General features: G+C 44.4%; 2 protein-coding genes across 2 annotated transcripts in view; one reads left to right on the top strand and one right to left on the bottom strand.

The window, feature by feature from the left end:
- The window catches only part of RAD50 (RAD50 double strand break repair protein), a 147,568-nt gene that overhangs the window by 55,674 nt on the left and 67,712 nt on the right, over window positions 1-24,182 (top strand). The gene's annotated exons all lie outside the window — the stretch shown is intronic.
- IRF1 (interferon regulatory factor 1) lies at window positions 7,949-22,430 on the bottom strand. The gene is made up of 10 exons (XM_083728652.1): window positions 22,274-22,430; window positions 17,001-17,094; window positions 16,165-16,264; window positions 15,315-15,491; window positions 14,750-14,790; window positions 13,679-13,808; window positions 11,905-12,024; window positions 11,533-11,579; window positions 10,508-10,643; window positions 7,949-8,948 (listed from the first exon to the last, which is right to left on the bottom strand). Exons 2-10 carry the CDS (start codon window positions 17,085-17,087, stop codon window positions 8,863-8,865), a joined length of 924 nt encoding a protein of 307 aa, XP_083584778.1. The 5' UTR covers window positions 17,088-17,094; window positions 22,274-22,430; the 3' UTR covers window positions 7,949-8,862.

Here is a 24,182-nt window from a genome sequence, read left to right as displayed (position 1 = left end):
TGCAGTCTGCTTGTCCCCCACCTTCTCTAAGCTTCAAGTAAAAGAGACATCTTGTATGGCATCCTTCTTCTTCTTCTTTTTCGGCTATCACTCGTAGCCAAATAAGATTGTCTTCCATAAACACAGTTTTAACAATGAGTCCGTAAGTGACTGTGGAGGCCAATTCTGGACTCACATGTCCTTCCACTGTGGGGACATTGGTTTCCAGTTGGGAGTTGATCATGGTGTGGATTTGCCAACCGTGCCTTCCTCTTAGCATGTTTCTTCCTTGCATCCTGAGTTCGAGTGTCTTCAAAACCCATGACACCTTTGGTGAAGGCTGTTCTTCAATTGGAGCACTCGCAGGCCAGTGGTTTCCAGTTGTCAGTGTTTATACTACATTTTTTTTAAGATTTGCCTTGAGACAGTCTGTAAACCTCTTTTGTTGACCACCAGCATTACGCTTTCCATTTTTAAGTTTGGAATAGAGTAGTTGCTTTGGAAGATTATCGTCAGGCAACCCCAGCACAGACCCAAACACCTCCTCTGCTGTGTAGATGTCTGGCCATTGTTTCATAACAGCCTATATTCAAGCAGCCCAGCCAGGCTACTTTGCATAGGCTAAACCAGGAATTTCCATGTTTGGCACAGTTCAGGGGAACTGCTCCAGCCTGTATCTTCCCTTCAATGTCCCAAATATTATCTAATTCCTACCATTTATTAATTCCTAACATCCACTAACAGACTCTGGTTATAACAATAGGTATCAGCATGAACTTCACATTTAGTTCTTTCTTTTTCTTTTCTGTACATTTTCTTAAAGATAATTTATGTGATTCATCACAAGCTCAAAGGTCTACTACCATCTTTGCCAACCTGGTACCTTACAGAAGCTCTGGACCACAACTGCCATTAATGCCAGTCAGTTCAGATCCGATGGCTGTGGCTGATGGGAGTTGTAGTTCAAGGTGTCTGAAGACCCTTAGTTTTAGTTTTACAACTAAGCTTTACTTAGAGAAAACTTCTTGAAATTAATGGGCCTAACCTAGTCAGGCTCAGGGCTTTTTTTCACAGGAGCTCAGCTCCAGCACCTCTCAGGTGGGCACCACTGCCATTCTAAGAGAACAAGGGAGAAGTTCATGGTGAGCTCTGACACCTCCTTTTATAGAAAAATAGCACTGGTCATGCTCATTAATTTCAGTGGATCTACTTTGAGCTGAAGACAGCCCCCCGCCCAGGTTGGCCAAGGCTGATCTACCAGCAGTGCACTGTTAATAGGTAGCTTTTTGTGCAGAATGTTCTTGCTAGCAGTTCCACCTTTGTAGAATTGCCAACGCAAGTTTGGGCAAAAGCTCCATGACGTTTGTGTCCGGATTTTCACTTTTTGAAATATGGCATCCCCAGTGTGACACACAGTCTGAAAAAAAGTCCCCACCCTGCAGTGTTTAGTGTATGTGCCAGCCAGCATGACTTCTGAATAAAGTGTAAATCAGATGTCTTAAAACATAAACGTAAGAAGCAAAAAATGCTTTTTCTAACTCTTAATAGACCACTTCATACACCAACGAAATAGGATCTCACTCCAGAAGTTTCCTTCTTGAATGTTGTGAAAATGGACGCTTGATGTGCAGAGCTACAACATGCATCAGCAAATGCAAACCCTGAATAGCAAATCACAATAAAGATTGGATAGGTATGTGTCACTGCGCATTTGCAAAAAGACAGAACAAGAAAACTCTATTTTTTTTAATGTATTTTTTATTAAAGATTTCTTGGTTTACAAAAGTATGTGCAATGTCTCTTTTTCAAGTTACATTTTCTACAGGTCAGTTTCATTTGTTGAGACATTAGTGTTACATTAGGAAGAAAAGGGGGAAAGAGGTGGAGGGGGCCATGGTGAGTGGGGGTGGGGTGGCGATTTTCTACTTTACTTAATGTAAGGTTACCAGATTTTTTTCAATGAATCTGAGGACACTTATTGTTTGCTATGTACATGTGAATTCTGAGAAAGCTGTAAATCTGGGGACTGTCCCTGGGAAACAGGGACAACTGGTAACCTTAACTTAATGTAGTATGTGTGGGGTTTTGTCTCAGCGTCGCTTGTGCAGGTTATCTGTTTTTCGCTTGTGTTCCTTTATTGGTGAGTTAAGTTGGGGGTTGGCCTAGGGTGTGGTTGCTTGTTTGTGATTGGCTGTGGTGAACTTTTTTGCATGTGTGAGTGGGGTGGGTGGGTAGGTGGGTGTTTTTAAATCAGGTTAGCCATATTGATTCATATGCTGTTGGTGGATTCTTGTCATTGTCTTGTTGGGCCGTGTATGTGATAAAGGGGAGCCATACCGGTGTGAAAGCATCTTCTTCTATTTGTCTCCGTGTCAGTTTCAGTTTATTGGTTAATTTTTCTAGTAGGGCTGTTTCCCATACTATTTGGTACCATTGGTCCATGCTTACTCCTGACAGGTCTCTCCAGTGTCTGGTTATGATGTTTCTGGCTGCTGCGAGTAGGTGGGTTATGAGTTCTTTCTGATGCGAGTGGGCATTATTGTATTGGAAGGTAGCTCTCTATTCTGTGCAAACAGCAGCACACTGTCTATATTTTCAAAGTCTCTATTCATCTTGTTTATTAATTAATGAAGTACCTACTACCAAAGTAGGTAGTAGGTACTTCATTAATTAATAAACAAGTACCTACTACCAAAATGGCATGGCTTAAACGATGAAAAAACGGAAGCAATACCCGAGAGATAATTATAGAAAAAACATTAAACATTTGAACAGAAAGCCTGGCACACTTCTCAAATGAAACTAATGGGTTTTGTTTCAGTGCACCAACTCTGCACTCAACTGTCATCATGTAATTCCATTAATTTTTGCCTTAAGGCATCTTGTAGCAGTGTAAGGAAAATCGCTAACCTTCCCTGAATCACGGCCAGTGAGGCAACGTACTATCTTGGCATCTCTCTTTCAGATGACATCAAAACTCACCAAAATATCATGAATTAATCTTGAACCTGATGGCTCCAGCCAGGTTGTGTTTTCTTTCCAGACTGTCAGGGGTCCTACTGAATGTGGCGAGCTGTGTAATAGAGAGCTGCAGGGGAGGAATCCAGAATTGGATAGGGGAATCCCCCAAAATGAAACAAGTTCTACATTGTCAAAGTGCCATGGACAGATCAGGGATGGGGAACATGTAGTCCTCCAGATAAGCCAACCCTGGCCATTGGGCAGGGATGATGAGAGCCATAGTCCAGCCACATCTGGAGGACCACAGGTTCCTCACACACTCACACCCTGGCACTGATGACATCAGTCAACCAATCAACTTTTAAAAGCGATGATTAATTCTGATTACTCATTATAACACAGTCGTTTGATTCATTTAAGGCTATATTTCTAAAAATTTGATACAAAATAACTGTTGGCCTGTAGATAATGTTTTGGACTTATTGGCACTTCAAAATTAATTACCACATACTGAAGCAGGGGGAATAACTACTGTTACACAAACAATAAGGGTTACAAAACAGGCTGCCGATGGCTATTTCTCTACCATCAGTTGCATTTGGTCATTTTGGGAAAACTTCATGCTGATGGCAAGGCTGAACTTGGTGGTTAACCATTTGACCCACAAGCTATTTCATGGGGCTACTGAGAATAAGGAAGTGTGCAACAACCTCAGCAACAGAAGGGGGGAAATTCCTCTAATAAAAGTTATGAAAATACACCTGGAGTTCCCCTATATTGTGTTTCATTTACCAAGATCCAGGTGACCTCTACTTATGTCACATATGCCATTAATTGTATGGAGGACCTTATTTATTTGACATGACAGGGGTGGCCTTATGTTTTCAAAACAAGGGTTGGCAGGTGTTCAGCACCCCAAGCCTGATACTCAAGACACTAAATCTGTACGCACTGTGCATTTAAAGAATCCCGGGGTTGCCATTTGTTAGGAGTGCTGGAAATTATAGTTCAGGGAGGAGCAAACTATAGTTCCCAGGAGTGTTGGGTGTGCGGGTGTGCTTTACATGTATGGTGTACACACAGCCACTGCAACCTGGTGGTGCCAGAAGCTGAAAGTGTTGATGTCACTCAGCTGCCAACTCTTGAAAGTCAAAAATCCAGTGCATGGGTAAGGCCTTTGAGGGTGGCCCAGTGGTAAAGGGATGGACCTGGAGCTGTGAACATCAAGGAAAACCAGTTGTCCCGGTGGGGAGGAGGGAAGCTAATGAGTAGCACAGTAGTGTTGGTTCATTCATTCAGCCTTTATTGACTTAATTTAGCCAGTGCCTGACCAGGGTCCTTACCGCAGTCAACCAGGTTTGGAGGGCTCCCTGTTCCAGCCTTTTCTCTGAACTTCCACTGCCCTTCTTTCCCCACCTTGAGGGGCATGTTATGCCCTCCCCAGTTTCCCTACCCTTCATTCTGGCTGGGGCCCTGTAGCTGTCCTCCTTCCCTCCCTTCAGAAAGGTGAATGAGGAGGCTCCCTGCTCCTTCCAGTAGAAATGGAGTCTCCAGGCCATGTCCAGACATGGTCTCCTCTGGAATTGTCCGGCTGCTGCCAGGTGGTAGGGATGGGGACATACTTAAAGGGTAAGGTGCCAGCAAAGGAAGGGCAAACAAACACAGGGGCACAAGGGTTTGTGCTGAAATCTGGTTTTAACAGGCAATCATGGTGTGAAATAATCTTGGCAAAAAGCGTTAGCACAAAGCAAAAGTGTTTTCACTGATCTTACTGTGTTAAGGGAAATTGCCCTTCCCTTTGACAAGATAGTCTCTGAGCCGTTCAACGTCTGGAACTTTCTCCAGACACAGATTAGTCTGGCATGCAAATCTGAATATTGAAATGGTCCTGAATTGACTGTTGTTGTTGTTGTTGTTGTTAATGTGAGTTAACTGCAAATGGTTCTACATGCCTTGGTGAGGCACAACTTAAACAGGAATACTGTGAATCATCACAGCATATACTGTCCCAGTTTGGAGAACCATATCTTGGCTTATGAACAGGCCACCCCCCTCCCTCCACATGAAACCCCTTTGTCCCTTCCTTATTGCGGTTAAACCAGGAAGCTTCTGGGTGACCCAAGGGCACCCTTCCATTCGCCCCATTGCTTTTCCCCAGTAAAATGGCAGTCAGATTTTCCATGGATTGCCATTTGTTCTGATTTAGCTCTAAAGAGAAGGGTTTCCTGTGGGGAAAGTGGTAGGGCAAAGGCAAAACCGCCCAGGCTCCTTCCTAGGGAATCTAGAGCCACCCAGACCCATGCTTCCTAGGCAAGGACAAGCAGAAGCATGGACGAGCCCATAGTGTCCTCATCTGAACTAGGAATGATGGTTGCTAGCTTCAGAAGGAGGCAGGGTATTAAAAGAAGTTCAATGCTTTAATAGGCTGGCTTGTTATTTTATATTCCTTACTGTGTGTGTGTGTTAGGAGTGCCTCTCATGTTTGGAAGCACAGAGATGTCAAAAAGCGATATAAAAGTTTGGCAAAAAGCAAATTCTTATCCTCACAATCTACCCAAGACGACTTCATAGTGAAATGTTGCTGGAAAAAAAGGCTCATCACATCAGGGCAATCTGCCTTCTGATGGCAAATCTCTTGTAAAACATGGACAAACATTCAGTCTGGTGCAGCCTTTGTTGCCCGCCAAGTCTAGTAGCTATCAAAATATCATGAAGAAATGTCTGCTTGTTACTTTGAGGTCACAAGAATAAACAAAAGTGGGTGGAAAGACAAAGTAGAAAAAAAATGTTCCATACTTTTTAAAGAGAAAAAACTCCACTCTTGCTAACTCTTCGTTTTTCTTAACACTGGTTTTAAAATTGGACAACTGGACATTCTCAAACAGAAATGACAACTTTCGTTGCCAATAGTTCACAAAGGAAGTTTGATTCCTATATTAAGAAGAGCAGAGTTTAAGCGTTCTGGCTTGCTGCCATCAGTGCAATAGGTCGCAAAACATGTAGATGTTACAGCTGATTGGAAGAGATAGAGTGATCAGCAGACACTGCATCACATTCAGAAAAAAAGAAATTTATTGGGGAGCCAAATGATCCTATGCTGGGCATACACTCAATGTATGGAGAGAGGAGTGGACATAGCATACAGATATTCACCCCACATGATCAGGAATGCTCCTTGGGGATCTCAGTTTGGCAGGGGGGGTCTGCTCAGCACAGCTAAGCTGTATGTGCAGAGTCCCTTTTCGAAAGCCACACTGACAAATTTGCAAAGGCAGACCAAGGAGGTGTGCAAACCTCGTGTGGGGCAGCAAGAATAGTCCAAATTTCCCCATCAGCGTGTTTGCTGTATGTGGGAGATTTTCATTTCAACACCCCTTCTGTACTAATTGTTTTTGGCAGTAACTAAAGTCTAGGGAACAGTGGGATTCCTCACAAGCTGCACAGGAAATTTATCAGTTTGAAATTTGTTGAGTCATGGCATATAAACCTCCCTGAAAAGTAGCTGTTTCTGCATTCACAGTCTCCCCCTGCAATGTGGAGCCACAGGAGAATGTGAAGTTGCAGGCACATGAGTTGGCAACCAATCATACATGCCAAGAGCTCTCTGCATGCAGATACTTCAAAAACCACTGGGTTATATTTCCAAATGAGAGGTATAATCATGGACTGGTTGGATGCAGAAGAATGGTGGCGGGGAACCAGCTGGGGAACCCCCAAGGGAAGAAGGCTCAGAGCCCAGGGATTGGTGGTGGGACAATGATGAGCAGTCAGAGGGAGAAGACTGGGAAGAGGACATGTCGGAAGCTGAAGAAGTCACAGGGTTTAGTGATCAGGGAGAGTCCATGGCAGAGAGAGAAGCAGGGGAGGGAGGCCAAGTGGCAGAGATGAGTCCAGCTGGTGAAGAAGCCAGGATGTCTCCCAGAACCAGAAGAGGCATGAAGTGGAAAGGGGCAAAGGCTGACACCTAGGTACACTCTCAGGCTGCTTGGGGAAAACCCAGGAGGGCTAAACATTGAGAAGGGGCAAAGTGGTTATTACAGTGGTACCTCAGGTTAAGTACTTAATTCATTCCGGAGGTCCGTTCTTAACCTGAAGCACCACTTTAGCTAAGCTGCGCCATCGGAGCCCGATTTCTGTTCTTATCCTGAAGCAAAGTTCTTAACCTGAATCACTATTTCTGGGTTAGCGGAGTGTGTAACCTGAAGCGTATGTAACCCGAGGTACCACTGTATAAACGACAGAGGTTTGAGTAAGCAGGGAGGTTACACTAAGGGGGCCAGTGGCAGTTTAAAACAAGGTTTGACTACAGCAAGAAGATAATTTGGAAAGGCTGTGTTAGCTTTTAGGTGCTAGGCGTCTGCGTTGTACGCATCTCTGCTATTTCTCCTGGTTAAAGGTGGCTTGTTAGTTGGTGTTTTTTAAACACTTAGTGTCCATCCAAGCTTTACTCAAACCTCTGCTGTTGTTTAAAACTACATGATGGGGACAGATCTGGGGTGGGGAATTAAGCTGGATCCTAAACCTGTTCAGTTCAGCCACGTACTTTGGCAATCTGGCATGAATTAAGCTGGCAAAAGGGGTGGTGTAACTCCAACGCTATTTTAGAGGCTTGTTTTCCTTCTGCCAGGCTTACTTGACCATGTTTAACTGAAAGGAAGTCACAGTGAAATAAAAGAGGTTTACGGTACTTTCTTGCAAGACTGCATGCCTCCCTCTCCTCCCCTGCACCCTGACCACCCTGTATTTTAGATAGCCTTGGGTCACTTTTGGGTGGTCCAACCCAACCCAGAACGGTCTCGGCCCAATTAAGCCAAAGCCAAGATCCATGCAAATTTACCCAATTTATTTTCACATTCAGTTGAATCTGGTCTACAGCCCTAATCAAGGCAAACCAAAAAATATGTTTGTCTGTGTTGTAATATGTTGTAAGAATTCAATAAAAATAATAAATATATTCTTAAAAACTGTTCCCCATTTGGGCACCTCCAACATGAAATAAAACAAGAAACAAAATATACATTTTTTTAATTAAAATAATTGTAAACCTTTTATATACAAAAACTATGTACAGGGATAAAGCTACTAAGGCTGCAACTTAGTGATTTGATGATTTGTGGAGACCAACACTTTATCTTGTAGCTCCATAAGTATACACTTTACTGAAACTTCTGTTGACTCTTAACAATTGCCATTCAGATGATTCTTGATAATGGCACCATATAAATAAACAGAACGTTAGATATTTCAGAGTGGAACATAGTGCCCATCTGAAAAACTGATGACAATAAACTGAAATATGTTGTCAGGAAACCACTAAAATGTCCTATGAGTAAAATTCAGAAATGCCTAGTACACAGAACTACATGTGTATCTGATTTTCACATATTATTGAGTGAAACATATTTACAAAACTGCGGCCCAGATATGAGACTTCAGATCACAAAAAAGGACATCCCCATGGAAATGTTTGGTTGAATGCAAAAGCACAAACTTGTACTAAACTTCTTCGGTCAGTAATTGCCTCACCAGTCTTCCAGATGTATGCAGTGATGACAAGTATAAGCTATGGGTGCAATTAAAATATCTGCCATTTTGTTAAAGGTGCAAAGCACCTTTTCATGTATATTGCATCTTAAAATACTTTGAGCCCTGATCATATTAAACGTAGGAACAAATTAAGGTGGGAAAGCAGCAATAATGACTTAATTGGCTCATGATACAGTCAAACAACGGAGTGGGACACAGTTCTACCCCAAAGATATTTTTGCTCATTCGCAGATGCTGTAATCTTGAATATGACTTTCGGGTCTAAACACTGAAAAGAGTATTAGCAACGCTTCCCGTTAGGTTCAGTTTCACAGATGACAAAAGAAATAAAACTGCGCAGCCTTAGTGGTTAAAAAACAAAAACAAAACACAGCTTTACATGCTACAAGGTATGGTGGGCAAACTTGGTCTAATGGACTCCAATGTGAAATCCATGCTGGTTTTCATGTCCAATGTAATTTCTGCAGAAACAAGGAAAAATTGTACACAATTTAATTGGGGATAGGGTGAGTGCAAAGCATTATTATTATTATTTTATTAATTTTATCCCAAGAGCTATAGTCTCCACTACCCCACCCTCACAAACCTAACATAGGTCTATAATTAATCACTGCTCACTAATAAACACAGAGGTCATATCAAGGGAGCTAGTGCAGCGCAAGCTCTCTATGCTAGTTCAAGAGATTTACTACAAGGACTGCAGTATAGGACTACAGCATGATTTTAGGCAAAGCCATCATTAAAATAAATCAACAAAATAGCTCAATTGAATGTGCTTATGCATCTTAGATCCAGAACATATGATAATGTGAAGATGGGCTATTTATATGACCCATATGTACTCTGAAAAAGCAGATTTTTGCAGAGCTCTGGTGGTTTTGAAAATTAGAGGTTCCAATTAGGAACCTCCAGAATCAATGGTGTGGTATCCCCACATTCTTTCATTACCCTGAGCATCACTGAACAGCACTAAGATGACATATCTTGAGTATACAAAGGCTGCCCCAGATAGCCCTTGAGAGAAGAGAACAGCCTGCGGATTGAAGGCTTCTGTACTGTATTCTGTACTGTACGGGTTCACACACACATATTCATCACTGGGCGACTGGATGACATGCATACACAAATGCTCAAAAAGCACAAACCAAACATAGTGCCATTAATGTCTAGAGACCTGCGCATGTGGACCGAACTCACTGCTTAGCCTCAAAACTGCTGACTAATCGCTCTCTTTCCTGAAGGTTGTTTGGAGGATTAAAGTCATAGAGGTGCTTGTGGTGGGGTGGAGTTGCACCCTCCCGACACCGGCACCATGGCTGCGCTTCCTTGAACGAGGTTGGGGCAGGGCAGCCAGCAACCTAGTCAGGGCTGCGCAGCTGTGCCAGAGGTTCCACTGACTTGGCAGCCGTGGTCCCGCTGCTGAAACTACATGGCCTGACCCTGCTGCCACCTTGCCTCAGCCCTGTCTAGTATGCAGCAGTGATGCCCCAGTGTCTGGATGGCAGCTTCACAATTCTGCACCGCCATCCATGCCTAAAGGTAAAGGTACCCCTGACCATTAGGTCCAGTCGTGTCCGACTCTGGGGTTGCGACGCTCATCTCGCTCTATGGGCCAAGGGAGCTGGCGTTTGTCCGCAGGCAGCTTCTGGTTCAGGTGGCCAGCATGACTAAGCCGCTTCTGGCGAACCAGAGCAGTGCACGGAAACGCCGTTTACCTTCCCGCTGGAGCAGTACCTATTTATCTACTTGCACTTTGACATGCTTTCAAACTGCTAGGTTGGCAGGACATCCATGCCTAACATATGGATAAAACAGCATACATGGCTGTATGTGCCACCTGTCCTTAGGACAAGATAGGAAAGAAATGTAAATGAATAAATGTCACAGTTTGGACCTAGCATCCTCACTGTTGAGGCATAAGGGCATTCACTGGGTGCACACTTGGTGAGTTGAGCTGTTAACTAGATTATTTTTCCTGCCTTTGGCTGTATTCTGAATGTAAAACGGAAAGCATTTATACCTGCATTTGTTGTATCAATGGCAGCATCTTGTTCCTGAAAGCTGAAGTCAAAGAATAAACTTGACATGCCAGTCTCATTGATCAGGAAACCTTTCCCCCCAACACTGGTTGGCTGCCAAGTGGATGATAGTAGCTCCTAGGAGACAAATGGGGGGGAATACTTTAAATCATCTGTCCATATCGGTATTCGGTCAAGTTCAACAGCCACTGTCGTCCATTTTTCAAATCTATTAAGTTATACAGTAACTAGTAATTCAGCAAAATTTTGTCGGCATGAACGTATGTGACTTCTATTTGGTCAGGCCAAATAGAAAAGGGCAATGGAAGCAAACACATTTCTTATTCTGCATCTCTAATTCAATGAACGAAATGATGCACTGACCGCTTGTGCCAAGTTCAGACACGTAACATTACAAAAACCCCAGGAAGCACGCTCTCTTTTTACTCATCTGTAATGCCAGCTCATTCTCCCTAACAGAGAAGCAGCTGCAGAGCCTCTCTCGGGATATGGGAGTGTTCCTGCTCACACAGCCTCTCTCTCATCCCACAAAGGACCTTCAGTTCCCTGGTCTGCAGGAGCAGCAATGGGATGCTCACCTATGGCAGCTGAACTCCTCACAAGCATGCTTGACTCAGGGCTCAAGGAGTAGGTCCAAGCTCAGATTTCTGTGGTCAGAGCTTAGTGATGGTTTAGCCCAAGCAAGAGTAAAGCCCTTAGAAGCATAGGAAGCTGCCTTATACTGGATCACACCATTGATTCATCTAGTTCCTTATTGTTTGCCCTGACAGCAGCTGTCTGGGCTTTCAAGCAGGGCTCTCTTCCAGCCTTACCTGGAGATGCTAGGGATTAAGCCTGAGACCTTCTGCATGCAAAGCTATGGCTCTTCACCTCAGGGCCTTCATATGACCCTCTGAAGGTGCCTTATGTCAACTCAGCTACTCTGGGGGCTTCAGCAGGAAGGGGTGCTGACGGCAAAACCCCTTCCTCCAGTGTGCGCCTTTCAGAAAAGGAAAGACTGTCTTACCTGATACAAGTTACCCGATGCAAATTTATCTTCATCCTCATCGGTTCCTGTAGGAAGAAGAGGGAGGAAAAAAGGGCACTCAATGAAACTCAATAGTTTTTGCAGACTAAATTTTTATTACAAGTGTTTTCCTATCTTCTACCGTCTATCTTCTAACTTCTAGTCGCATGACCCAAACAATATAAAACTGACCATTTATTTACACAAGCAACTTTACTGGCTTCTGTAGGATTTACACTATTGTAGCTAGCACAAGAATCATTCCCTTTCCAGGTTACATAAATCCTGCCAGCCTGTTATTTTGGGTTCTCTCTGTTAGCACAGTTCTGATCAATCAGCTGCCCCAACACTTATGAACAATGAAACACCAACCATCAGAGGAGGAGGTGATGGGCGACACTTGAAATGTATACAAGTCGTTTGTGCTGTCCGGCAACTGATGCTCCAGCGAACATCCCCAGTCAGTAGGGTTTAAGTTACATGAGGAGAGATCTGAAAAAAAAACCATACAAACTATGTCAGAATCCTTATGAAGGAGGTTCTTTCCTAAGATTGCACCAAATAGTTGAAAACAGTTTCATTCCAAGTAAACTGGGGGGGGGGGGGGGGAGAGGGAGAGAGGATATAAATAAATAAATAATCCCACTTTATCCATGTCCTTTTCTTTTGAGACACTTTGGTAAGTCACAATGAGAACCTCTCTGGGGGATATTAAAGCAGGATATAGGCACTCAAAATAAATAGATAGATAGATAGATAGATAGATAGATAGATAGATAGATAGATAGATATAGATAGATACAGTGGTGCCCCGCAAGACGAATGCCTCGCAAGACGAAAAACCCGCTAGACGAAAGGGTTTTCCGTTTTGGAGGCGCTTCGCAAAACGAATTTCCCTATGGGCTTGCTTCACAAGAAGAAAGCCCATAGGGAAATCTCCGGGGACCTCTTTTAAATGCTAGCGTGGGGAGCAAAGCCTTCCCCCCCCTCCGGCCTTCAGAAGAGGTCCAGGAAGGCCGGTGGGGGCCGAAAGGCTTTGCTCCCCACCGCCAGCATTTTAAAAGCAGTCCGGGATAGCAGGGAAGCGCTTCCCGCTATCACGGACGGCTTTTGAAGGCAGGCAGGGGGGAGCAAAGACTTTTGCCCCCCGCCCGCCTTCAGAAGAGGTCCTGGACCTCTTCTGAAGGTGGGCGGGGGGCAAAACTCTTTGCTCCCCCATGCCTGCCTTCCTGGGAGAGCGGAGAAACGCAGTGCTGCGTTTCTCCGCTCTCCCGGGAAGGCAGGCAGGGGGGACAAAGACTTCCCCCCCCCCGGCCTTCAGAAGAGGTCCAGGACCTCTTCTGAAGGCGGGCAGGGGGCAAAAGTCTTTGTCCCCCCTCCCCGCCTTCCCGGGGGCTTTTAAATCGCCCCGGGACAGCGGAGAATTCCTCCGCTGTCCCGGGGCGATTTTAAAATGCTGGCGGGCGGCAGCGCTGCCGCCCGCCAGCATTTTAAGATTGCCCCGGAAAGCGGAGAAGTCCTCCGCTGTCCTGGGGTTTTTAAAATGCTGGCGGGCGGCAGCGAAGGCTTCGCTGCCGCCCGCCAGCATTTTAAAATCGCCCCGGGACAGCGGAGAAGTCTCCGCTGTCCCGGGGGCTTTTAAAATGCTGGGGGATGGCAGCGAAGGCTTCGCTGCCGCCTGCCAGCATTTTAAGATCGCCCCGGGACAGCGGAGAAGTCTCCGCTGTCCTGGGAAGGCAGGCGGGGGGGGGGAAACAAAGACTTTCGCCCCCCGCTGGCCTTCAGAAGAGGTCGGGGGACAGACTGTCCCCGGACCTGGTCTGAAGGCGGTTTCCATAGGAACGCATTAATTGATTTTTAATGCATTCCTATGGGAAACCGTGCTTCGCAAGACGAAAAACTTGCAAGACGAAAAGACTTGCGGAACGAATTAATTTCGTCTTGCAAGGCACCACTGTAGATAGATAGATAGATAGATAGATAGATAGCAGGAAGCTTGACCACCCATGACCCATCTTCTCTGGCAAATAGCAACCATTTGGGAGTATGTTGGAGTGTGTGTTTTAAGGCTTCATCTTGTTTCATTTGGGGTAATAGGAACACCATGTGCAAACCACAGAAACAGATGACTCAAGTTGTAGCTCACCTCCTAATGTGCTCCCCACTTCCATTTTCTCTGGTTGGTAGCTGGGAAGCACATAGCTACTGTGGTCGTCCGGCAGCTGAATGCTGTTTGTTGCACTGACTGTCTCTTCTGTCTTGAAATCGTCCACTGACTGCAGAAAACAAAGACCTCTTTTATCAAGGTGTGTGTGTGTGTGTGTGTGTGTGTGTGTGTGTGCTGAAAGCATCACTTAAACCAATCTGGGGTATCCATATCTCAAGTACAGATTACCCATGAATTTTTTAAAATCTAATTTTAGCCAAAAGCATCCCTTTAAAATGGGTCTTCCATGCAGAAGACTTTGGCACAAGCAACCTGCCAGTGCTTCGCTTCTGAGACTAGTTTTGGCTGGTTTCATGGAATTATCCATCTCATTTTGTGGAAGCTTCTAGGTCAAAAGGCTCTTCCTCCATTCCCAGGCTTCTCTTACACCTACCAGGCTCCTAAACTGGAAATTACTTGATAGCCTCCTGTGCCTTTTTACAACCCAATCCACACTCAGGCCCCCAGCTGTGCCAGAGTCTGTAAATCAGATAACATCTCATCCTGCATAGAGTCAAGATGTAATTGACTCACACTTCTAGAGACAGGGAGTTTTACATTTAAAGAGACCAAATACCCACTCCCCGAAAGGCCACAATTTTATCTCTCCCACAATGCCTCACATCTGTGTGAACCAGCGTTTAACATACCAAGATTTCCCAACTTCACTACACATGCAAAAGACTTTTGGCACAAGCAACCTGTCAGTGCTTCTCTTCTAAGACTAGTTTTGGTTGGTTTCATGGAATTATCCATTTCATTTTGTGGAAGCTGCTAGGTTTTGGTTCATGGAATTATCTGTTTTATTTTGTGGAAGCTCCTGGGTTGCAATCCTAGAAAGCCAAAGCTTGAGTGGTGATGGCAGAAGGAAGGTGTGAACTCTGTCAGAAGTATTTTGGAAGTTCCCTGAATATGAACTCTGTCCCATTCTAGGTTAGGATCAAGTTATCCACAGGCTTTGAGTTCCATGTGAATGTTTCACTTGCTTGACGATAAAGGGTAAATACATACCTTTCTTGCACTCTTGATTTTCAGGGACTTTGATTTCTTCTCTGCCAACGAAAAACAAAAGTGTACAGATTTAATACAATTAAATGCATTTATGAGAAAGAAAGAGAAGCTGCAGAGAACATGGACAGTACCAACAAATTCAGGTGTCATCAATTTTATGGTACAAAGTAACTTAAAATACTTGAATCATTTGTGGTGTTCTCTTGTATGCTTTGTAGGCTCTATCCCTAACAAAGATTCCCCATTATTTTTTGTAGAATTTCACAGACCATAAAAGCAAACATGTGATGACCTTGTCATGGAGGCCACAAGACTTTGCCTGGTAAACACCTTCTGTACTGAGTTCCCTTCTTTTGCCAAGAGTGAGTTTTTATGGCATTCGGAAAACCAACTTTAAGAACATAAGAAGTGCCTTGATAAATCAGATCAAATTCTCTTCTAGTTCAGCATCTTTTGTCTACAGTGGTCAATCAGTCTGTGATACTAAAGACAAGACATGGCCTTATTCTCAGTGAATATGTATTCCGTTTTGGAAATGGTCCCTTTCAATGACTTGCAAACATACCTTTCTTTGATGACTTTGCTGAGGGTTCCAACATCCTGTAGACCCGGACAGCACTGGAACCTTTGCTGATGCTTTTGTCCTTCACCTCTTCAATATCAGGCAATGAATTCATGGCGCAACGGAAATTTGCCTTCCAGGTTTTAGGGTCAGGTTCTTTATCGCCTGGTTTGTACCTCCCTATATAATGACAACATAAATCTGCATTGAGTAACCTAATCCAGATATAGCCACTAAGGCCCCAATCCAGGCACTCGCAGCCTAAAAACTCAACCATCATATGCAGGTGCTCAATACTGACTCATCTAAAAAGTAAGTAAATACGGATACATTTCAGCCTGTGTGACTCAAAGTAACTCGAACACAAGCAAATGTTGTGGATAGCTGGAGAGTTTGCCCATATCTTTACAACTGTGATTTTTACTTTGTTTTTACTTTTTCCTTTGCCTAAAGAGCTCTTGTTTATCGGGCGGCTGATAAAACTTTAATAATAATATTGTTTGTCGCTTTCTACCAAAAAAAGCCTCAAGGCCATTTGCAACAGTGAAATATACATGAATGCAGTTGGTAACGATAATCATAACTACATCCTAAAAAGAAACAAACCAAACAATGTCAGCCACACTTGGCTAATGAGTCTGGCGCTTGTGCCTCTTTTAGGAGGCTTGTCTAGCCTACCCAGGAGCTGCAAGCATTCATGTGACCCGGGGGGGGGGGGAGAGGCGGGGCTTAAAGTAGTTACCTCTTTTACTGATGTAAATACACTCTCCCCAGAAATGTAATGGTACTGGCCTCACTTGTGCCTACGCGAAGGACACTGTAGAAAACAAATTGCCCTGACAATGGCCCATACCAGTATGAATGGCCCAGTTTCTGAAAAGGCAGGCGTCCTTTTCCAGCTCCCAGCCATGCTTGGCCGCGTGTTTCCATGGGATCTGGAACAACTTTTCATCCTACAATTCAACAGTACAGATTTTAGTGGGCGTGCCTGAATTGCATATGGAAAACAGTATCAAGAACAACCCAAGAAGTCAAAGGAACTGAAAGTATTGCAATTTGATTGGTATTTCTCTGCCTGCCTGTGCAATTTCTCTACAATACGACATAACAACAACATGTACAACAGACTCTGACGTATGATTTTGTTCCATACAGTATTCTGGGGGTGCTAACCACAGAGAACCCTACCAGCTTGGTGATCTTACACATCTCAAGAGGGTTTAGCATTTCTTTTCTTTTATTAATGAGTATGAAAGTAAGAATCAGCATTAAATCTCAGCTACAGCAACTCATTCACTGAGGTGAGGTTTATACAGTATCACTTTTAATTAGGTTTGCATGCCAAGTTCCTCCCAACTTTTTAGGCTTGATACCATTAAATTGTTATGGTTGTATCTGTCTTAGACTCACTGTAGAGCTATAGAAGTCTATGGGCTTACATTAGCTTTGGGTCTACTCTAAGTATAACTTAGTGGGATAGAACTCTTAGATGATAACTTGTGTCACTTGAGCATTGGATAATTCCATTTTCCTAGATATGGAATTCTCAGCAACATTTACTACTGTCAAAGACAATCAGCTGCTAAGATCTCTTTATTTTTCTGAAATTTGCTTCTGGACTTAAAAGCAAAAAAATACAGAAGGCTAATATTTTTAAAGTTAGAGGAAAAATGAAAAAGAAACCCATACCTTATTGATCCATTGGAGTCCAGGAATTTTATTGGAATTAATCTGCAATTCCATCCAAGGCCTCATGCGCATTCTTGTTTGTGGCATATTGGATCTGAAGGAAAAATAATTTGAGCTTAGAAGAAGACTTCTCAAAATTCTGAAGGGCCAAATGCCTGCTATTCATAGAATTTACTAGAATGGATGTTTTCACAGAATTCAAAACAGACTTATGATCTATTTATCCCCATTTTTTCCTCCTAAGAGATCTGTGTTTTATACAGATCATAGTCTGTCTTTTATAGAAAGCAAGAAGACATGATAGATTCCTGCCCCTGGGAACCTCTAAAGAGTTACTTAAAAATAAGTGTTGCAATCTGAATTCGGTAGCTGCTTTTGAATAAGCTCTGTAAATAAAGGTTAAATAGGTTAAATAGATATATATATATACATATATGCATATTAATATTTTATCATACTTTTGCTGATAAGTTTAGGTAATAGGTTTATCAGAGTGAAAAGATATTGAGAAGGACGGGAAGTTAAATTTATGAAGATATATACTACTTTGTTGGAATTTTTATTTTGATGAGTTTGATCTACAGACTATAAAATGTCTTTGATGTATGGATGTAACTACGGTTAATAAAGAAGAAGAAGAAGAAGAAGAAGAAGAAGAAGAAGAAGAAGAAGAAGAAGATGATAGACCCCCTGCCCCTAGGAATTTACAATTTAAAACACAGGGCTAACAGCATAGTGGAATCAGGAATAATAATGCTTTAAATGTATTCTTAGTTATAACATAGGAACTAGGGGTTATATTATTTTATTCCCCTTAATGAATAGATTCAGTGACTAAGCAAAGGCAACCCAGACATCTTCATGGCTGAGAGGAGGGATTTCAACCTGAATTTTCTCTTTCTAAACCCAACAACCCTGTCATAAAACCACATGGGTTTTCAGTTCCCCAGTGTTCCAGAATCATTCCCCCAACCCCAATCTTGTAAGACACTAACTAATATGCTCCTCTTGACTCTGCTAGCTGAACCCATGCAGAATGCAGAATGCCAGTTGCATATTGACCGATGGTGGTATCTAAGGGCATACCAGAGTAATTTAGAAATAGGTAGAGAGGCTGCCTTCAGGTAGTGTTGCCATCTCAGGGGCAGTAAAGCTTTCACTTCAGGGTTGGATTTGTCCAAAATGCTGTTGTTAAATGCTTGGAAACCGCTGGAATTAACGGAGCTCACTTGTTATCTGCAATAGTTCCACTCTGAGCAAAACTCAGTTGAATACCACCCACTTTGCTGCCTGTGTCGAATTAAGTGAAGGTCATAACGTGCTGCATATTATCTGCTGGCGTCTGGCGACTCTGAAGGAATGGTTTTCAAACTTCTCTCCTATCAACATCTCTGCTATAGAATTCCCAAGCCGCTGTCTGCAGCAGATCCCCAATGCACTGCCAAGGATGTTAGGGCATGTCTAGGCTGCACACTTTGTTCACAGAAGGCACCAGTCAGGCCTGTTGCCGAGGTTATCATTTCCCGGCTAGAACTGTAAGGAAGATTGGAAGCAGTGGACATCTGCTGTTACTGCCCTTCTCACTGTGGGTCCCTGGATAAGACCCAGGTTCCTTGAACCCACGGCCCTAATAAATTTAAGTATGCTTTTATTCAACACAACTTCTTACAATCATATGGGTGTTCTATCCTGTGGTCACAACCACCTCAAATATTCATTGCGGAACTGTAGCCACTGTAGCCTTCCAAGAATTGTTTCCCTGTTCAGGCAAATTGGTTTTGTTAACTGTGCCATGCTTCAGACAAATTAGCAAGAGATTATTATTTTTCTGCAGTTAAAACTGAATGCTGGCAGCTAATGTGTAATGTGACTTAAGATGACCATATTGCTGGCTGTTTCTTGGTCCTTTCAAACCAAGTAATCATTGCACACTCAAGGAATCATTACTCTATTTTGAGCAAACATTTGTTACTGTAAGAAAATCCTTTTGTGCTCTAAAGGACGAAAAATTTAGCCATGGCACTGTTAACTGAAAGGACTGGATATGCTCATTAGGATATCCGATCGATAGATTCTACATACATTGGGCAAAGAAGAAATTCTGGAGAACCTGAAGCCTTTTTGTGCGGAAAAAGCTGACTAAGGAAGGTGGAGTACATGGAGAAGACTAACCCGTTCCATGTACAGAAAGAAATTTCTCCCTCATTATTTCCCTACCTCTCAAAACACTGGAACCATTAAAACTTGTATTTCTTCACTATCTACACAACCAACTTTCACATGTCACTGCCACTGCTGCAGATGGCTCTGTGTGCGCGCGCGCGCGCACGCGTGTGTGTGTGTGCGCAAAGACTAGACAAATTGTGAAGGTTGGATCTGTCAATATTAATAAGCTACAAAAGCTAGGAATGCAACCTTCGTAGTTGCAGGCAACATGCCTCCAATTCCTAGATGCTGTGGACAAACCGCGGAAAATGGCTTTAACCACATACCCTTCCAACAGTTTTCAAGCTTTCTAACTTCAGAGAATGCTTTTCCACATCACATTTCAGCCACAAGACTCCTATGCGCAGCAGAGAATTGTGGAGTATGTTCTTGTACATACACATGCAGTTCAGTCATGAAATACATGGATCAGGCCTCTTGGGCCTCATTGCTGGGTAAACTGAATCACATGGAGGCTTCTCCGCCATTACTGATCTTTTTTTTTGAAGAATCCCATGGTAGGTTTCCTAGGGGGATCTAGTATCCCTTGCAATACAATTTAAAAACACTGTCCTCTGTTCATCGCCACTGGTGCATCTGACAGCACGCTGTACACTCTCTAGTTTTTGAACTGCCCTGTCCATTCCACAGATGTGAAAATTGGCAGTGTGGGTTACTTTAACCAAACTGCGTCTGTATTGTGTAGACTGCGTGATTGTATGAGTCAGTATTGTCTTTTGGTTAAAAGCCGTTTAAGAAAATCAGCAGAAACCACCTCCAGAGGCGACAGCCGCCAGTTACCTCAACATAATCCTAACACAGTAGTACTAGAAAAGGCAAGACATATTTGGAAACAACCAAAGGGCTAAGGCACTGCATATAATGGGCATTCCACCATAATAAAGTAAAATAAGCTGCAGCAACCTTCCCCATAGACGTACTGTGGGAAAGGGATGAAGAACTGTTAAGCATTTTGCACACAAACAGATTTGGAAGCAAATCCCATTCAATTCAATGGAGCTTACGTTCAGATTAAAGCTTCAGGAAGATGGGATGAGCACAATTAACTGCTTTAGTTCCATTGATGGGACTTAACCACAGCTATTAAGGAGAAGGAAAGGCTGTTTCACATATTATTAACTCAGGGGGATGTTTATAAGGCAGCAGGAGATACATTGGGGAGAGTTGCCACTTGGCACCAGTCAACACAAGCCTTGCCAATTTCCTACATGTACTCCTCTGGATTGGGGCCAGAGGGACCAACAGACCTTGTAACAATGTAGAGTTTCTAAGGAAGTTCCAGATTTCACTGTTTACGCCCTTCATCAGAGAGGTCTATAAAGAGTCCCAGAATGTCTCCTGCTCCCTAGGGATGGCCTGCTGCTCCACTAGCTAGTTTAAGAGAAACAAGCTTCTATATTCAACATAGTGATTACAGCCCTTCAAAATTAAGACAAAAGGCCCAAGAAGAGCTGCCCTGTGCTCCACAGAGCTACGTGCCAATTCCACATATCCTACAAGCGGATATCGTTCTTATTCAGAGGAATTTTGTTCTGGCTGCCTTCCTGATTGCTTGCTGCCAAGTATAATTCATGTGTTACACTAACCTCCATGGCTCCTGTATTCCACCAAGTGAAGTAAGGACACACACAAACATATATATTTATGAAGGAAGCAAAAAATGTATCCTCACTGCATTGGGTTTGTTTTGCCATTCATTTGTTGTTGTTTTAGAGTTTCCGGAACACATTTGGGCTGTAAATCTTACATAAACTTTCTTGTATAAGGAACTCGCCTGAGTTTACCAGCAAACATGCCTAGGAGTGAGCAGTGTGTTTCTTCTTTTAAAGTTTGGGATATGATGTTGCCCTTCCTTTGCTCCGAACTCGATAATAATTAATATTTAGAGGAGAATTTCAAACTTTTTTTGGTTAAATCAGAAAAATTAAGTTCCACTTCCTTCAGCAGATTTTCTTCAGAGACGGAGAAAATTTTCTGTACCTGTTGCTTCCTAGTCCTGAAGACCTGCAGCCCATCCCAAAATTCCTTCTAAGGCTCGGGTTATCTTTTCTGCCGATCCCTCTTCACATTGTGGGAGGGTGTCAAAGCAGCTAAATACGGTTTTGTTCTTTCCCCTCCCTTCTCTCTCTCTTTTTTACAAACTTTACTTCCTGGTATAACAACAAAATAACTAACACCACCCAGTACTATCCCTCATGTTGCTAGCAAATTTCCCCTGGGAAACCCTACATTAAAAAAAAAAGCTGGCCTATTAACTCTTTGCACCCTAGCTAATGAAACGATTATTGATGCAATTAAAAACAACATTTCACTACAGCCAGAATCATCCTAGTCAGGCAGGAGCCACGCCCACGAGGCCTGGATCTTGCGAGCACTGGACTAGATTCCGTGCGCGCTCTGCATCCGGATTTTCTCTCCTGCCTTCCGTTGATTGCCTTGTTTCACCATGAGATCTGGCTGACCTCAAGGCGCCTCCAGATGCGTTGCTGGTTTTGCAGGTAGAAGCCTAGCGGGCGCCCCGCTGTTACCCCCCCCCCCCGCGCGCGTTTACCCCATCAGCCTGCATAGGCAGCTAAACTACTGGCTCTGAATGAAAACAGCGGCACTTGACTTTTGCAGGACATTCACACAGGATGGTAAAAAAAAAAAAAGTTACTCATTAAACTCCCCGGTTGCTCTGCTAAACTTAGCCCGGCTGCTGCCTGCAGCCTTCCGCCTTTGATCTCCAGGAAACTGAGGACACGCTTGTCTGAGAAAGCGGCTTGCAGCGATCTCAGCGGTACTAGAGGCGCCCCATCCGCCCGCTTCCTCGATCCCCACGCGGCGCCCCCGCTCCCCGATAGAAGACGAGAAAGTTTTCCCCGTGCAGCCGACCGATCGCGTGCGGAGAGCGGGGAAGCACGGTCGGTGCAGAAGTCCTGCCTCTGGGCTTCCCAAGCTAGTGTGCAGCCGTAGGACTGCAAACCTGGAGCGGCGGTCCTGTGCACCCTTAACTAAGCGAGCCAGTCCCCGGAGGTCTCTCTGATAGGAGCTGAGCTGCAACCCACCTTCCTACTCTTGTCCCGGGAGGATCTGAGGAGCGCTCCTCTGCTGCGCGAACGAGCTCCTTCCTTGTCGAGAGAACCGCGGCTTCTGCAGCCGCTGGACCAGGAGCGCCTGTATGTATGCGTCCAGCCCTCGGGAATCCCCGGGCAAGGGACAGGAGCGCGCGCCGCGCCCAATCAGCGGCGGGGAGTCCGCGCCGCGCCCAATCAGAGCGCAGAAGGGAGTATGCTGCCGGCGGAGCATCATTTCGGGGAAATCAGCCGCTTGTAGTGCTAGAGCGAGGGGAAGTCCTGCTTCCATTCCTCCCCCCACGCCCCGCTCCCAGGCCGGCAGCCGCCAGCTATTTTGCTGGGACGGACACGCGCACACATCACACACACACACACGCTGCTTAAGAATCTTTTGACCACTTTTGGGACTCTGGAAAAGCCCTGCCAGCCCCAAACCCCAGCCTGACACATTGCCCAACAGGTGACAACGGAAGGAACAGGACTCGTACGGATTACATATGTTATGTTATGTTATGTTATGTTATGTTATGTTATGTTATGTTATGTTATGTTATGTTATGTTATATGTTATGTTATGTTATGTGTTATGTTATGTTATGTTATGTTATGTTATGTTATGTTATGTTATGTTATGTTATGTTATTATTATGGGACACGGGTGGCACTGTGGGTTAAACCACAGAGCCTAGGACTTGCTGATCAGAAGGTCGCGGTTTGAATCCCCATGACGGGGTGAGCTCCCGTTGCTCCGTCCCTGCTCCTGCCAACCTAGCAGTTTGAAAGCACCTCAAAGTGCAAGTAGATAAATAGGCACCGCTCCAGCGGGAAGATAAACGGCATTTCTGTGCGCTGCTCTGGTTCACCAGAAGCAGCTTCATCATGCTGGCCACATGACCTGGAAGCTGTACGCCGGCTCCCTCGGCCAATAAAGCGAGATGAGCGCCGCAACCCCAGAGTCAGCCGCGACTGGACCTAATGGCCAGGGGTTCCTTTACCTTATATTATACTATAATTTTGCAGTCTAATGGCCTACCTAGTCCAGCATCCTGTTCTCACAGTGACAGAGGAATCAACCTGAATAAAATATTGGGGCATCAGGTAAGCCCCGCCCTACATAATCGATCACAGCACACAGACACCCTTTGTATAGCAATGCCCATCAACTTCGTGGGGACTTGAGCCAGCTTAGCCCAGCAGTTCCATTGACCAATGCGTTGCTTGGATCCCCCAATTGCCTCCCGCGGTTTCAGGCCCGTGGGCGCTGCCTCACTTTTTTTAAAATAAAAAATACTTTGTGGGGAACTGACCCCAAAGGGAGTTGGCTCCTATGCATGGTGGCCGAACAGATGCCCATGGAAAACCCACAAGCAGGACCCAAGCACAAGAGCACTCTCCCCTCCTGGGGTCTCAAGCAACTGGTACTTTAGAAGTGTCACTGGTCTCCAGCTATGGAGATAGCCAGCATGTCCAGTAGCCACTGAAAGCCTTATGGTCAATGGTCCCTCTAAGGAGCTGACTGGCACTGCCTCCTGTGGGAACGACAAGAACCCTCTTCAGGCATTTTGAGCGGGAGTTAGCTCAGCAGCCAACGAGGGGCTGCAAGAATGACTATGCTTGGACCCGAAATCCAGAGCTGGTTTTAGGGTGCTGCAACCGGTGTGGTTGCACTGGGCGCTGCACTACAAGAGCCCCCAAAACAATGCTGTAGAACGGAACGGGGAGGGGGCACAGAATTTTAGCATTGCACAGGGCGCTGCTGAAATTTGAAAGCCCCACTCCTAAAATGCACAAGGCCTCTCCATGAGTGCAGGAGGCTCTCTGCTTCACAAGTTTGGTCTCTCAGCTCCCAGTCCTGTGAGAAAGGTAAAAGGAACTGGGCATATGTATAGCCATGTTCAAA

Source organism: Podarcis gaigeae, assembly GCF_964106915.1.
Source record: "Podarcis gaigeae genome assembly, chromosome: 2".
Taxonomy (NCBI): Eukaryota; Metazoa; Chordata; class Lepidosauria; order Squamata; family Lacertidae; genus Podarcis; species Podarcis gaigeae.
This window is presented reverse-complemented; position numbering and strand designations above follow the sequence as displayed.

Coding starts and splice junctions, on each gene's coding strand:
- IRF1 (XM_083728652.1), bottom strand. CDS start 17,087: ATGCCACAAACAAGAATGCGCATGAGGCCTTGGATGGAATTGCAGATT. Junction 16,265..17,000: donor GACTCCAATGGATCAATAAG/GTATGGGTTTCT, acceptor GTTGAATTGTAG/GATGAAAAGTTGTTCCAGAT. Junction 11,580..11,904: donor CATCACCTCCTCCTCTGATG/GTTGGTGTTTCA, acceptor TTCTTCCTACAG/GAACCGATGAGGATGAAGAT.